The 16,644-nt window shown below is 39.5% G+C and overlaps 1 protein-coding gene and 1 long non-coding RNA gene across 2 annotated transcripts; one reads left to right on the plus strand and one right to left on the minus strand.

Moving 5' to 3' along the window:
* Positions 1–10,949: 10,949 nt before the first annotated feature.
* LOC110793618 (subtilisin-like protease SBT2.4) lies at positions 10,950–16,547 on the plus strand. The gene is made up of 9 exons (XM_056831144.1): positions 10,950–11,186; positions 11,528–11,946; positions 12,548–12,643; positions 12,717–12,786; positions 12,881–13,163; positions 13,907–14,247; positions 14,518–14,785; positions 15,251–15,523; positions 15,683–16,547. Exons 1-9 carry the CDS (start codon positions 11,064–11,066, stop codon positions 16,093–16,095), a joined length of 2,286 nt encoding a protein of 761 aa, XP_056687122.1. The 5' UTR covers positions 10,950–11,063; the 3' UTR covers positions 16,096–16,547.
* On the minus strand, positions 12,779–16,042 carry LOC130462580 (uncharacterized). The gene is made up of 3 exons (XR_008923115.1): positions 15,886–16,042; positions 15,672–15,798; positions 12,779–14,233 (listed from the first exon to the last, which is right to left on the minus strand). It is a non-coding gene; the product is annotated as an uncharacterized lncRNA (long non-coding RNA).
* Positions 16,548–16,644: the final 97 nt, after the last annotated feature.

Here is a 16,644-nt window from a genome sequence, read left to right on the forward strand (position 1 = left end):
ATGGTGCTTTGCTTAGCACTTTTCCAGCTTACTGCTCCTCCGTTGAGGCAGAAGACAAACCCAGACTGTGATCTGAAATCATCTTTGTCGGTTTGGAAACTTGCGTCCGTATAGCCTTTAACAATTAATTCATCATCTCCACCATAGACCAGGAAGTCATCTTTGTGCCTTTTCAGGTACTTCAGAATATTCTTGGCAGCAGTCCAATGCGCCTCTCCTGGGTCTGACTGGTATCTGCTCGTAGCACTGAGTGCGTACGCAACATCCGGGCGTGTACATATCATAGCATACATTATTGAACCAATCAATGATGCATATGGAATCCCATTCATTCGTCTACGCTCATCAAGTGTTTTTGGGCACTGAGTCTTGCTTAGAGTCATTCCATGAGACATGGGTAGGTAGCCTCGCTTGGAGTCCGCCATCTTGAACCTATCAAGCACCTTATTTATATAAGTGCTTTGACTAAGTCCAATCATCCTTTTAGATCTATCTCTGTAAATCTTGATGCCCAATATGTACTGTGCTTCTCCTAGATCCTTCATCGAAAAACAGTTCCCAAGCCAAATCTTGACAGAGTTCAACATAGGAATGCCATTTCCGATAAGTAATATGTCGTCGACATATAATACTAGGAAAGCAATTTTGCTCCCACTGACCTTCTTGTATACACAAGATTCGTCCGCGTTCTTGATAAAACCAAAGTCACTGACTGCTTCATCAAAACGTATATTCCAGCTCCTGGATGCCTGCTTCAATCCGTAGATTGATTTCTTTAGCTTGCATACCTTTTTAGCATTCCTTGGATCCTCAAAACCTTCAGGCTGTGTCATAAACACAGTTTCTGTTAAAACGCCGTTTAAGAAAGCAGTTTTGACATCCATCTGCCATATTTCGTAATCGTAATATGCAGCGATTGCTAACATTATCCGAATAGACTTTAGCATTGCAACTGGTGAAAAGGTTTCATCGTAATCCACACCGTGGACTTGCCTGTAACCTTTTGCAACCAATCTAGCTTTGAAAACTTCAAGTTTCCCATCCTTGTCCTTTTTCAGTTTGAAAACCCATTTGCTTCCAATGGCTTGGTAGCCATCTGGCAAATCGACCAAATCCCATACTTGGTTTTCAAACATGGAGTCTAATTCAGATTGCATGGCTTCTTGCCATTGCTTGGAGCTAGGGCTCGTCATAGCTTGTTTGTAAGTCGCAGGTTCATCACTTTCAAGTAATAGAACGTCATAGCTCTCGTTCGTCAAAATACCTAAGTACCTTTCCGGTTGAGATCTATATCTTTGCGATCTACGCGGGGTAACATTTCTAGATTGACCATGATTCTCACCAGATTCTTCTAAAGATCTCTGAGTTTCATCCTGAATGTCATCTTGAGCATTCTCTAGAGTTTGTTGTTCGACTCGAATTTCTTCGAGGTCTACTTTTCTCCCACTTGTCATTTTGGAAATGTGATCTTTCTCCAAAAAGACACCATCTCGAGCAACAAACACCTTGTTCTCAGATGTATTGTAGAAGTAATACCCCTTTGTTTCCTTTGGATAGCCCACAAGGATACATTTGTCAGATTTTGGATGAAGTTTGTCTGAAATTAATCGTTTGACGTATACTTCACATCCCCAAATCTTAAGAAAAGACACATTTGGAGGCTTTCCAAACCATAATTCGTATGGAGTCTTTTCGACAGCTTTAGACGGAGCTCTATTTATAGTGAGTGCAGCTGTATTTAGTGCATGTCCCCAAAATTCTAATGGAAGTTCGGCCTGACCCATCATTGACCTGACCATGTCTAGCAAGGTTCTGTTCCTCCGTTCCGACACACCGTTCCATTGTGGTGTTCCAGGAGGAGTCAACTCTGATAGAATTCCACATTCTTTCAGATGGTCATCAAATTCATAGCTCAGATAATCACCGCCTCTATCAGACCGCAGTGCCTTAATCTTCTTGCCTAATTGATTCTCTACTTCACTCTGAAATTCCTTGAATTTGTCAAAGGATTCAGACTTATGCTTCATTAGGTAGACATAACCATACCTACTGAAGTCATCAGTGAAAGTGATAAAGTAGCTGAAACCACCTCTAGCATTTGTACTCATTGGTCCACATACATCTGTATGGATTAAACCCAATAGTTCATTTGCTCTTTCTCCAACTTTAGAGAAAGGTTGCTTTGTCATTTTGCCAAGTAAACATGACTCACATTTACCATAATCCTCTAAGTCAAATGGTTCTAGAATTCCTTCCTTTTGAAGTCTTTCTAAGCGTTTCAAGTTTATATGGCCTAATCGACAATGCCACAGATAGGTGAGATCTGAATCATCCTTTTTGGCCTTTTTGGTATTTATGTTATATACTTGTTTGTCGTGATCTAATAAATAAAGTCCATTGACTAATCTAGCAGATCCATAAAACATCTCTTTAAAATAAAACGAACAACTATTGTCTTTTATTAAAAAGGAAAATCCCTTAGCATCTAAGCAAGAAACTGAAATGATGTTTTTAGTAAGACTTGGAACATGGAAACATTCTTCCAGTTCCAAAACTAGCCCGGAGGGCAACGACAAATAGTAAGTTCCTACAGCTAATGCAGCAATCCGTGCTCCATTTCCCACTCGTAGGTCGACTTCACCCTTGCTTAACTTTCTACTTCTTCTTAGTCCCTGTGGATTGGAACATAAGTGTGAGCCACAACCTGTATCTAATACCCAAGAAGTTGAATTAGCAAGTATACAGTCTATAACGAAAATACCTGAAGATGGAACGACTGTTCCGTTCTTCTGATCTTCCTTTAGCTTCAAGCAATCTCTCTTCCAATGCCCCTTCTTCTTGCAGTAGAAGCATTCGGATTCAGAAGTGGGTTGACTGACCTTCCTCTTTACAGATTTGGCGCCAGTTTACTTAGTTGGGCTGGCCTTGTTGCCACCTTTCTTAGCATTCCTCTTCTTTCCAGATTTCTTGAACTTGCCCCCACGCACCATAAGCACATCCTGCTTATCACTTTTGAGCGTCTTTTCAGCGGTCTTCAGCATACCGTGAAGCTCAGTGAGCGTTTTGTCCAGACTATTCATACTGTAGTTCAGTTTGAACTGATCATACCCGCTATGAAGAGAATGGAGGATGGTGTCTATAGCCATTTCCTGAGAAAATTGCTGATCCAGCCGACTCATATTCTCAATGAGTCCAATCATTTTGAGAACATGTGGACTTACGGGCTCGCCTTTCTTAAGTTTGGTCTCAAGAATTTGCCTATGAGTCTCGAATCTTTCGACTCGAGCCAGATCTTGGAACATGTTCTTCAACTCACTGATGATTGTGAAAGCATCTGAGTTGATGAACGTTTTCTGCAGATCCGCACTCATGGTGGCGAGCATTAGACATTTCACATCCTTGTTGGCATCAATCCAACGATTGAGGGCTGCCTGAGTGACCCCGTCGCCTGCAGCTTCGGGCATCGCCTCATCTAGGACATACTCCTTTTCTTCCCGCATAAGAACTATTTGCAAGTTCCTTTGCCAGTCAAGGAAGTTTTTCCCGTTCAACTTCTCCTTTTCGAGAATTGATCGAATGTTGAATGAATTGTTGTTTGCCATATTAAAAACTACAATTGAAAAGAATAAACAAATAAATAACCATTCACAGTTTCTCTTAATAAACTTAAATTCTAGCATACATGCATAATTCAATGTTTATTAAGCATTTTATTCAAGTTATGTGTTCCGGCAGGTGTGAATAAAATGATTCCAAGATCCTAAAATCATTGAAGAACTAAGCACAGTTTGTCGACTTAATCCTAGAACCTCTTAGGTAAGCAAAAGCCTTTTGCTAATAGTCTAGAAACTATTCTTGGTTGATAGGTACGTCTAAGAACTTATTAGGTAAACCTATCGATTTTGCCACGACATAAAAGGACTCCTTACTTATATCGTTGAGTTTCACCAAAACTAACATGTACTCACAATTACTTGTGTACCTTGCCCCTTTAGGACCAATAAGTAACACCTCGCTGAGCGAAAACTATTACTAGATTGATGTAAAGGATATCCAAGCAAGTGTATATTTTGGCATGGCACCTTTTAACTCAATTTTTAAGTTTGGAACTTAAGGCTCTTACTATGTTGGTTAGATTTTAAGTGAACTAAAATCCTTAATCATGCAACATAATCAAGCTTTTGATCTCATGCATTTTAAGACATATTTAAAAGCAATAAATAATTTAAAACATGCGTAAGATAAATGTGATCTAGTATGGCCCGACTTCATCTTGAAGCTTTGACTTCAAAGTCCGTCTTGAAAATCTCCGTGGGAGGCACCATTTTCTTCAAATAGGATAAGCTATAACTAATTACAACTATTTGATGGTTCGCAGACCATATTTGAATTGAAAAATAACTTTGGTACTTTAGACCAATTACATTCAAATTAATGGTACGCAGACCATATTTTCTATCCTATTTGGGCCATACTAGTCACTTCATAACCTGCAAAACAGTACATATACAATATATACCATTCACCCATTCATTATCATGAATGGCCCACTTAGCTGGTTAGTAAAACACATTATGCATCACGTAAACATTTGCAGCAATTAATCAAGGGCACCAATAATCTACCAATTATTCAGTCCTTATTAATTCTAATCAAGTTGTTTTAACCTTAAGGATTTGTAGACCTAATCAAGAGTTTATGACTAAAAAGCGCTCCCACTTAAACCAATAAATTCATATGCTTTACTAATTTTAAACATAAAAATGTATTTCTAGTCTAACCGGAAACATACAATTTTAATTAAAATTTAAAGCTCATATAAATTTATAATTGAATCCAAAAAGTTTAATTTAATTTCAGTTGTTATTTAAATTAATTCATGATTTTAATTTTAGTAAAATAATTAGAATAAATAACATTTATTATAATTACAATATTCAAAATTAAAATCCAAGAAAATAATTTAAATTATTAATTTTAAAATTAATTAAAATTACGTGAACTGAAATTTTCAAATTAAACATTCAAAACGATCTAATCGTAACGCAAACACTCTACGCATTGCACGCCCATGGGCCGCACGCATACAGCCATTGCTGGCCATATGCGCGCAGCCCATGCGCTCGTCGCATAGCTGCTGCTCTACCAATCGCAAGCCATCGCACGCTGTGGTGCTCGCTGCGCGCGCGCCAGCGCTCGTCGCACGCGAGCCATCGCTCGCAGTGCGCGCTCGCCAGCGCTCGCTGTGCGCGCTCGCCAGCGCTCGCTGTGCGCGCGAGCCATCGCACGCTGGGCGCGCGACATCGCTCGCTGGGCGCGCGACATCGCTCGCTGGGCGCGCGACATCGCTCGCTGGGCGCGCGACATCGCTCGCTGGGCGCGCGACATCGCTCGCTGTGCGCGCGAGCCATCGCTCGCTGGGCGCGCGACATCGCTCGCTGGGCGCGCGACATCGCTCGCTGGGCGCGCGACATCGCTCGCTGGGCGCGCGACATCGCTCGCTGGGCGCGCGACATCGCTCGCTGTGCGCGCGAGCAACGCTGGGCGCAGCGCTCGTGGCACGCGAGCTTGCGCTCGCTGCGCGCGAGGCTGCGCGCTCTTGCGCGAGGCAGTGCGCGTTGTGGCGCAGCTCGCTTGCTGCCCACACGCGACTGCCTTGGCTTGCCTTTCGCCCATGCCCATTTGTTCATAGCTCGTGGCCCACGACACAAGGCAGGGCTGCTGCCTTGTGCTCGTGCACTACGCCCTTGCTCATTGCATTCGTGCCGCACGGGCGACGAGCTCCCTTGCTCGTCGTCGCATGCCCGCACTATACAACACCCCTTAAGGGTAACACGAAGCGTCCATTGCTTTGTGCGTGCAAGTTTTATGAACGAATCGCATAAAAATTTAAAATTTATATTTAAAATTAATGACAAATTAATAAATAATATTAATTTCATAATTTTAGGGCGAAAAATCGAAAATTTATTATCCAATTGATTTCCGATTGTCATGGATTCAAGTCTAGGTCATAAAAATTTAAAATTTATCATAAATTTACAATTTTTATGGTGGTTTTTAATCATAGGTTTCTAATTAAATTATAATTAATTATGAAAATCAAATTAATTCTAAATTATTCTAATTTTCAACAAATTAATCATAATTACAAATTAGATTGCATAATTAACAAGGCTAGGCATTCAAACTTGTTAAACATATACAGTAGGTCAATCAAAAATTCAAGATTTATCAACAAGAATCGCAAATATTTAATTTAACATCTTAAATTTACGAAATTTTGCATTCGAAAAACTAAAACCTTCGAAAAGTCATAGTTATGCTTCGAATTTGAGAATTCTGGGTTCGGCAGAAAAATACTGTTTTTGTCAAAATTTTAGAATGCCTTTTACATGCGGAATTGACACAAAAATCACTCGATTTGGATGAGTAACGAAGAAACTGCCGAAAAACTGCGTACGTATAATTAAATAAACGCAATTTGCAATTAATTAACAATTACGAAAATTAATCACCCCTTTTAATTCTTGCAAATTTGTAATATTTAACCATGTTCATGCAAATTAGATTATGAAAATAATAAGGGGCTCGTGATACCACTGTTAGGTTATGATACATATGATATTACATAAATCATGCGGAAACAACCATTAACCCAGGAATACATATTATTTACACATAATCATATAGCATAATTTAGATGCATACTCTTTGTTGCGTGCCCTCCCTAGCTGCGCCCGAACCGAACAAGAACAAGTCTTTAGGACTCCAAGTGTCGTCCCTCCGTAGATAGTCCACAGCACGTCCGGATCCGCCTTAAGATTGACCAACTAGAATCGCCCTTAAGGTACTAGAATTTTCGGCACTTTTGAGCAAGATGTGTGATTGAATTTTTCTCTCAAAAACTCACTTTGAATACTTTGAAACTCGTTATAAATTGTGAACCCAGGCCACATATTTATAGGGGTATGGAAAGGGAATTGGAATCCTATTCAGATACAAATTAATTAAACCTAGAATCCTACAAGAACTCTAATTAATTAATTTATCAAATAGAATTAGGAATTTAATCATTAACCGAACTCTGCATGCTTTAGGAATCGTGCATGAACACAAACACTTACGCACACACACACGGCAGCCACGATGGGCCGCCCATGCGCGTGCGTGCGAGCAGCAGCCCACGCAGCGAGGCCTACGCGAGCTACAAGCCCACGTAGCTCCTGCGCGCGCTGTGCGCGCTGCCACGGCCTGCTGGGCCTGGCCTTGCGCTGGGCCTGGCGTGGCCTTGGCTGTTCGTGTGGCGCGCTTGGCTTGCTGGGCGATGGCCTGGCTTCGTGCTGGGCCCTCGTCCGGCAGGCCTCGTCCGATGCTTATTCGTACGATACGCTTCCGATTAAATTTCCGATTCCGGAATTCATTTCCGATACGAACAATATTTAATATTTCCGATTCCGGAATTAATTTCCGTTTCGAACAAATATTTAATATTTCCGTTTCCGGAATTATTTTCCGATTCCGATAATATTTCCGATTCTGACAATATTTCCGTTTCCGGCAATATTTCCGATTCTGGCAATATTTCCATTTCCGATAATATTTTCCGATACGTACCATGTTTCCGTTTCCGGCAACATCTACGACTTGGATAATATTTATATTTCCGATACGATCCATATTTCCGTTTCCGGTAATATCATCGTTTCCGGAGTATTCATTTCTGTGACGATCTCAGCTCCCACTGAAACCAAGATCCGTTGATTCCGAATATTCATAGATGGAGTATTTAATGCCATTAAATACTTGATCCGTTTACGTACTATTTGTGTGACCCTACGGGTTCAGTCAAGAGTAAGCTGTGGATTAATATCATTAATTCCACTTGAACTGAAGCGGCCTCTAGCTAGGCATTCAGCTCACTTGATCTCACTGAATTATTAACTTGTTAATTAATACTGAACCGCATTTATTAGACTTATCATAGAATGCATACTTGGACCAAGGGCATTATTTCCTTCAGCTTATTCATCAAAACAACAAAACATGATATCATTGTTATTATTGTGTATGTAGATGACCTTCTAATATCTGGAAGCAGTAAAGAGGAAATAAGAGCTCTTGAAGATATGCTATAAAAAACATTCCACATGAAAGAGCTTGGTGAATTGAAATATTTCTTAGGCCTTGAAATAGACATAACTACATCAGGGTTCTTTGTTTCACAGAGAAAGTATGCTGAAGAATTGCTAAAGGAACACAATCTGACTGACTACAAACCTCTATATTTAGCAATGGATCCCAACTTGAAACTCACTGCAGACAAAGGTGATATCCTGCCTTCACCAACTCCTTATTCGGGGTGGCTTGGAAGGCTCATATACTTGACCATTACTAGGCCTGACATCTCATTCAATGTGCAATTGTTGAGCCAATTCATGCAACAACCAACTTCTGTACACATGCAAGAAGGTAGGAGACTACCGAGATACATATCTGGCAATGTCAATCAAGGTGTCTTGCTTGCCTCTTCCTTAGGAGCCACTCACATAGCTTATTGTGACAGTGACTGAGCTAGTTGTCCTATGTCTTGAACATCAAGGTTATTATATCTTTCTTGGACGTACACTCACCTGTGTCATGTAAGGCAAAGAATAAATCAGTAGTTGCTCGGTCCTCAGCTGAAGCAGGATATCAAGCCATGCCAATGACAACCAGTGAAGTGACTTAGATATCTACTCTTCTTCAAGACCTTGGTCTCACAAATCTTCTTCCAACTGTACTCAAGTGTGGCAGTCAAGCTGCATTGGCCATAGATGATAATCTTGTCCTTCATCAACGCACAAAACACCTTGAGGTCTGTCATTACATCAGGGACAAAGTGCAAGGTGGTTCAATTGTGACTAAACATATTGCCTCTGTGGATCAATCTTTGTTGCGCAAGTTGGGAGCTACCACTCATAACTTGAGGGGGAGTAATAAAGGATGAATGGTGCCTTCTTGATGACTAAGTTATACTTTATCTTTATTTTTATTTTGTTTTGTCTGCACACCTAATGATGTGAGCTATAATTAGGACATGTAAAATTGTCTGTTATAAGCCGTCATATATATTGTGACAGGTCTTGATCGTGTGGCTCAATGAAGCATATCTAATCTTTCTTCTTTTCTGATTTTGCGCCTATTTCATTTTTTTTCTTACAACACTCTCCTTTAATCCTCTTGAGGTTCTATTTCAGTTTTTATCGAAGATGCTTTAACCTCATTGTTGCAAGGGGACATTTGGATTGTAACTTGTTATAAATACTTCGATTACCATTCTTGGAATTTCAACAAAAAAAAAATCATCACACGTAAAAAAAAAGACCTAGTTTTTCTACGTACTAGATAGCAAGTTTGGTGATGATCAAGAAAAATCTTTTAGTATTATGGAAGATACATGTTGTAGGTTGTAGGTATTTGCCTTGGTAGTTACTAGTTAGGCAAGGGTCAAACAACCTCACATCCTTAATAAGATTAAGGGCTCCCTCAAACATAAAAATAAAAATTAGTAAGGGCACTATTGATATTTTTGCCTCATACTTTTAATTAAGTATTGAGAGGAGGATACCGGCCTTATATTTGTATTTTGCTTATTTGCTTCCATTAAATATCTATTTCTTTATGAATTAACTTTAGTCTCGATGAATTCAGTAACAATCAATGTAATTAAAATTATGATTTATTTCCTTATAAATCATTGTCATTACATAATCATCATTTAAGAGAACATAATATTCTTAAAGGAGAAAAAAAAACTCTCACATTTTTCATGCTTAAGTTTGGCTAAAAGGAAATTAAAAAACGGCTATTTTCTATATAAAAACTCCTTTCACATTTGTAATGTGATGGTTACATAATCATACACTATAATAAAAATAAAAATTGTATTTCAAGTTGATTCAATAATTCCATTTTAATTCTCCCTAAAAAAAAATGAAAATCACAAATAATTGTTCTTTGTTTTTCATGGTTATTTCCTTGCCTAGCCTCCTTTTGCTACTCTTAATATTCAAACCATGTATCATTTCTCCTTGTTATGCAAACCAAGATAGATCTTTATACATTGTTTTGGTTGAAGGCGATTCATTAGCTTTTCTTCTTGATCATAAACCTTCTCATGTCGAAACTCGATTTCATCCTAACAGGTTGGTTTTTGTATGACTTTCAATGTTCATGTTAATACGAGTAGCATATTGCATGAAGATTTGAACACAGAACACTCTTTTCTTTTTTAAAAATTGTGCGTGGAGTAAAAATAACATGTTGCATATAATTCTAATTATTAGGCCGGCCTCTTTAAGTGAGTGAGAAACTTTTGTGTAAGACCGTTTAACGGTTAACTCACTTTTTTGGTACTAACTAAACTAGTGTAAAATATAACTAAAAGTAATAAAATCATAACTAATTGAATAACAAAATGTTTAAGGTATAAAACAAATAGTTAAATTTATGAGTCGAATAGTTATTATTTTTTAACAAACTTATTATTGACTAAAACTCATAAAATCTTAACTAATTGATCTCATTGCTTAACTAATCAGTTTCAATGTTTAACTAATTGATTTAGTGCTTAACTAATTAGTTCGGTTGCATAACTAATTGATTTCGTTGCTTAACTAATTGAATTTCAGACTTAACTAATTGATTTCAGTGGTCAACTAATTAGTTAAAGTGTATAACTAATTAGCTCTAGTACATAAAAGTGGTCTAACTGTTATGCCGTTTTCCCTAAAAGTTTGTACTTTAAGAATAAAGTACTTTTTATTTTGGGCTTATATTGCGCAATCTAAAAGGCCGAAATAATGTTCCCATATTGACACAACACATCAACTTCATGCTCCTCACATGAATTGGCATAAACATGATTCTTGATCATTTAGGAAGCAAATCAGTAATTGTTCACTGAAATCCCCCCAAATAATTACGTGGACAGTAATAATTATTAAATTTGTTAAGTTTTTTTCATTCATTAATATTACAATTTTGCATGAAATATCAGTGAAGCTTACCAAACACAAACAATGCTCTTGGAGAAGTCTCATAACCAACTTCTCCAAAGCACCCTAGACATTGGAACCTACAACAAGCTCCATAGCTTCACCCATCTCGCTAACGGCTTCGCCGTCCACACCACTCCCTCTCAGGTATGGATCGACAACCTTTCTTTGTTCCCCTCTATGTTCCCCTGACTCGGACACCCATGTCCGATATAAATATGTGTCCAAGTGTCCGACACGGCTATTTTGTTTAAAAAAAAATGCATGATTTTGGTAGAAAATGACGTGTCGAAGTGCCCATACCCATGCATGTTCGAGTGTAACAGAGGTTGCCCTTTAAAAGCCACCGATTCCCGTTTTCTAAGCATTAGTTCCCTAGTATTTTTTTATATAATTTTATAATCGCAACATGTCCTCCTGACACATGTTTGTGCAAAAAGGAAGTTCTATGATTTTTTATTTTTTTTGTGTATGAATAAATAAAATAGGCAGAGAAGCTAAAAAATAGCCCTACGGTGAAGTTGGTGGTAAAGGACAGAGGTGTAAAGTTGATGACAACATACACACCAGAATTCCTAAAGTTACCTCAAACTGTATGGGATGATGATGAACAAGAGGGAAACAAAAATGCAGGGGAAGGGATTGTCATTGGCTTTGTTGATTCTGGCATCAACCCTTTCCATCCAAGCTTTGCTGATGATGACTTCTTATCCATCAACACTACTTTGGTTTGCTCGAATTCAAGTCGGTTTTGCGGTGCCTGTGAAACGGGCCCACGCTTTCCGGCGAGTTCTTGCAATGGGAAGATAGTTTCAGCTAGGTTCTTTGCTGCTGGAGCTCAAGCTGCTGCCCTTCTTAATGCTTCTGTGGATTTCCTCTCCCCCTTTGATGCTGTTGGTCATGGAAGGTATTGTTACCTTCTTTCTGTTGTGTTATTTTTATGGAGGTGATCAACATTCGGGCTCGGCCCGGCCCGGGCCTTAACATAAAACTCATGACCAACCCCGTATAGGAAATTTCGGGCCAGAATGGGTTTTTTCTGGTTCCCGGGTCGGGCTCAGGCTTGGTCTAAAGTGTGTTTGAGGTTGCACAAGCCCGTACTTTTTCATGAAGGGCCGGACTCGGGCTTGGTATTAAATGCATGCTTGAGGCTGCCCAAGCCCAAACTTTTCGGGCCAGACTCAGGCTTGGCCTAAAATACGTTTGAGGCTGCCCAAGCCCACACTTTTCAGACCGGGCCAGACTCGGGCTTGGTCTAAAATGCATGTTTGAGGCTGCCCAAGCCCGCACTTTTTCGGACCGGACTCGGGCTTGGTCTAAAGTGCATGTTTGAGGTTGTCCAAGCCCATACTCTTCGGGCCGAACTCGGGCTTGGTCTAAAATGTGTGTTTGAGGCTGCCCAAGCCTGCACTTTTCTAGGCCGGGACAGCTATAGTTGATCAGGTCTAGTTTTCTATAACAAGACAATTTTATTGTTGCTGAAGAATTGTTCTGATATTCTGATGCAGTCATGTAGCATCAACAGCAGCTGGGAATTCTAGGGTTCCAGTGGTGGTGGATGGTTTCTTCTACGGCACAGCCAGTGGAATGGCGCCACGTGCTCGGTGAGAGAGCTAGAAACATGACTTCTTTTGTGGTTTTTATTTCTTGAGGCAAACTAATTTAATTTCCTCCCAGAATTGCAGTTTACAAGGCTATATACCCAACAGTTGGTACTCTAACTGATGTATTGGCTGCAATTGATCAAGTAAAGCACTTATCTGACGTTGCAGAAAGTATACATAGTGAACCTCACTGTATAATACTATATATGAGTCTTACAAACTTTGATTATTTTTCAGGCAGTGAAAGATGGAGTTGACATCCTGAACTTGTCGGTAGAACCAGACGAACCAGGAGAAGACACGATAACTTTCCTCGATGTATTTGAAATCTTCACACTACTGGCAAGAAGAGCAGGGGTTTTTGTGGTACAAGCAGCAGGGAACAAAGGGCCCGACCCGAGCTCCGTGGTATCCTTCAGTCCTTGGTCTGTTGGAGTCGCTGCTTGCAGCACGGACAGAAGTTACCCTGCTACTCTCTTTCTCGGAAATGGTCAAAAGATTGCAGGAGTTGGGTTATCAGGCAAGTCTGAATCCTTTATAAAACATGAAATTTACTGTCATTGAAGATTGAAGATTGAATATCTGCAACAAGATGTACCACAGATTCTGCTTGTACATATTTGAAAAGAAATATGATAAACAGCTAATAAGTGAGATCTCTAACATGATACTGAGGGGTGTTCATCGGTCCAAAACCCGGACGGCCGGACCGGACCGGTTGTAGTCCTATTTATATATATTTTTTATTTTTTCTACAAAATACAGTAAACACGGAAAAATATATGTAAGAAACTAATGTTTGAAAATATCTCACAGTACAGTAATATTTACAACAAAATAAAGGAGCAAATTAACTTTTTTAGTAGTTTATACGGAGTACTATACTTCTTTTAGTAAAAGCCGGTCCGGTCCAAAACCGGGTTTTAAAGGGTTTTGGCCCGGACCAGACCGAATAGTGGAAATTACTATTTCTCGACCCAAAGACAAGACCTATTGTCTCCGGTCCGGTCCGTGGTCGGTTTGGTCCATTTTTCCGGTCCGGACCGGTTTTTGCACACCCCTACTTCACATTATTCATACATATACCCTTTTTTCCCTTACCAAAGGACAAGGGGAACGAAAAACAAGGACATTACTACCTTCACCTATTGTGTGAGATATCAAGTCTAGCTCATTCGACTTTTTATTTATTCCTTGTGGTACTTTCACTGAAGACATGCATACAAATTCTCTGTTTTATATAAGACATTTCTCATAATGCAGGGCCAACCTTTGGAAATGGGATACTGAAATATAAGCTGGTGTTGGCAAAAGATGCTGTATATATTAATGGTTCATTCCCAAGAACATCACCTTACATAGAGGAATGCCAGTTTCCGGAAGCTCTTGATCCCGTAGTAGTGGCAGGCAGCATAGTGATCTGCAACTTCTCAGATGGATTTTACAACCAGACTTCTTCTCTGACTTCCATTATCAACACTGCAAAGATGTTGGGATTCATGGGTTTCATCCTGGCTGCCAATCCTGCTTATGGTGATTTCGTTGCAGAACCAGTGCCTTTCCCTGTGCCAGGGATCATGATCCCCAAAACTGCAGATGCAAAGGTACAATCTTAAGATATACTTATTCGACCTCAATCACAAAAAGATGATACAATTTTCAAAATCTCCCATAATACAATATAACTTGCATGAAAGTATATACATGGAAAAATAAGGGTTGACCAAGTATAATTTATAACTAAAATAAGTCTTGATAAGTTCTAATAAGTTCGGGAAAAATAAGTGAAAATCAGGTGAATAAAACGCACCCTAAATGTCGTTCTCTTCACAGAAAATTTCTCAACAATTTCTTAGAGATGATTGTTTTCGCAGATCATGTCTCAATACTACGAAGAACGAACTAAGAGAAGTGCACAAGGATGTGTAATAAAATATAATGCGAGAGCCTCGATAGGTGAAGGGAGAATGGCGTTTTTTGACAGACAAGCGGCTGCTGTAAGTAGATTCTCTTCTAGGGGACCTGATATCATTGACAGCCATAGAAATCCTGCAGATGTTCTCAAGCCTGATTTTGTGGCTCCAGGACAGCAGATTTGGGCAGCTTGGAGCCCTCTCAGTGCTTTAGAGCCCATTTTTAAAGGTAAGTTCAAACAAGAAATTCACTTGATTTCATGCAGCCAAAAGAAATGAAACCTATATATTCCCTCCTTCCCTAAAAGTAAACATGTAACATATTTGGGTGGCCCACATTGAAGTATACATTCCCTTGCTATAGACCTGATCAAATTGCGGGCCGGGCTAGGGCTGGGCCACTGCATAAAAAGTCTCCCCGTTGGGTCAGGCCAGGCGGGGCCAAACTTCCGACTGAAGATTTCTGCCCAAACCCCATTATTTCGGGTAAAAAATAGAGGCCTTTTCGGGCCATGTTCGGACGGGTCAAATTTATAACTAAAAGTACAGTTTTAAGTTGCCCAAAACCCACGCAAAAATTTAAAAACTCGGTCGGGCCAATGTATACTTCTTTGAAGGATAGAGGGAGTATCAGCTAAGAATTGCACAAGAATATTTTATGCACAGTAAATAAGAATCAAGTTTCTAATAACAGGGAACGATTTCGCTATGATGTCTGGAACTAGTATGGCAGCACCTCATATTGCAGGAATAGCTGCACTGATCAAGCAACATAACCCTTCATGGACTCCGTCTATGATTGCATCAGCAATCTCCACTACTGCCACAAAATACGACAATTCCAGAGATATTATACTCTCGGAAGGATTTGATCTTGGTAGCTTCTATCCTTCAACTCCCTTTGATATAGGTGCTGGCCTGGTGAACCCAGCAAGAGCAATAGATCCCGGTCTAACAATTATTCCAGGTACGCTATCATAAAAGCAGAGTTGTAGGAAGAAATGACAACTTTTTACAAAAAAACTAATAAGATTTTTACTGTCTAGTTTTAATTAGTGCTGGAAAATACTGCATTCTTGCAAATAAATACTTTGTGTAAGTAGGATGATGCTTACTTTGTGTTCAGGAGAAGGAGAATACGTAGCTTTCCTGTGCTCTTTGCCAAATATCAACAAAACAGAAGTTGAAGTTATGACAGGTGGCTCGTGCAACCATCCACTCGCACATCCAGCAGACTTGAACCTACCATCAGTGACGATAACTTCTCTTATTGGATCTCAATTAGTTAGGCGGAATGTGACCAATGTGGGAAACAAACAAGAAACATACCTGTGTGCAGTGCTTCCACCAATTGGGGTCACAGTTGATGTATCTCCAACTTGGTTCACCATAGCTCCAACAGAAACTCAAGATCTGGAAATAAAGCTGAATGTTACCCAAGCAAACAAGGACTTCAGCTTTGGAGAGATTGTTCTAACAGGTAGCTTGGATCACATTGTCAGGATGCCCTTGTCAGTTTTGCCCGTATCAGTATCTTAAGAGATCAAACTATAGTTTTACAAACCTCAGGAAAAAAAAAACAGAGTAATTAGAAACAAATCGAGAAGTTCATCACAAAGAAATGGATATATAAAATATGCATAGCTACATGTCTCAATAGAAAGTTACTCTCTTGATTCTTCACTGCCATAGCTGATAGCAAAGCTCTGTCCTTTGAGGCGCTGTACCTGAGACATGATAGTACTCTAGTCTCATACAAGTATTATTTTGCACACATGCATTTTGTGGCTGCCCCAAATATTGCACACTTACTTCTTCAAGTAAACTTTCTCTTGTTCTCTGTCCAAGTTCCAACAATCCAACCCCAAGTTTTCTATCTCTATCCATTAATCTTAATCTCCATGCCAAAAATTATGTGCGATGCAGGAAGTAATTAATTTAGTCAAAAGCAGTATAAAACATGATGACAAGAAGAAATAGAATAGATGGAATTTCATTAGGGGGGTTTACCATGCAGCATTGCAGTGTCATTTCTGAGAAATGGATTCCTTGAACACACCACGAAAGGCTGAAACTGTTATCATCTTA

This window comes from Spinacia oleracea, chromosome 6 (assembly GCF_020520425.1).
Source record: "Spinacia oleracea cultivar Varoflay chromosome 6, BTI_SOV_V1, whole genome shotgun sequence".
Lineage (NCBI taxonomy): Eukaryota > Viridiplantae > Streptophyta > Magnoliopsida > Caryophyllales > Amaranthaceae > Spinacia > Spinacia oleracea.

Coding starts and splice junctions, on each gene's coding strand:
- LOC110793618 (XM_056831144.1), top strand. CDS start 11,064: ATGCTCTTGGAGAAGTCTCATAACCAACTTCTCCAAAGCACCCTAGAC. Junction 11,947..12,547: donor GATGCTGTTGGTCATGGAAG/GTATTGTTACCT, acceptor ATTCTGATGCAG/TCATGTAGCATCAACAGCAG. Junction 12,644..12,716: donor GGAATGGCGCCACGTGCTCG/GTGAGAGAGCTA, acceptor ATTTCCTCCCAG/AATTGCAGTTTACAAGGCTA.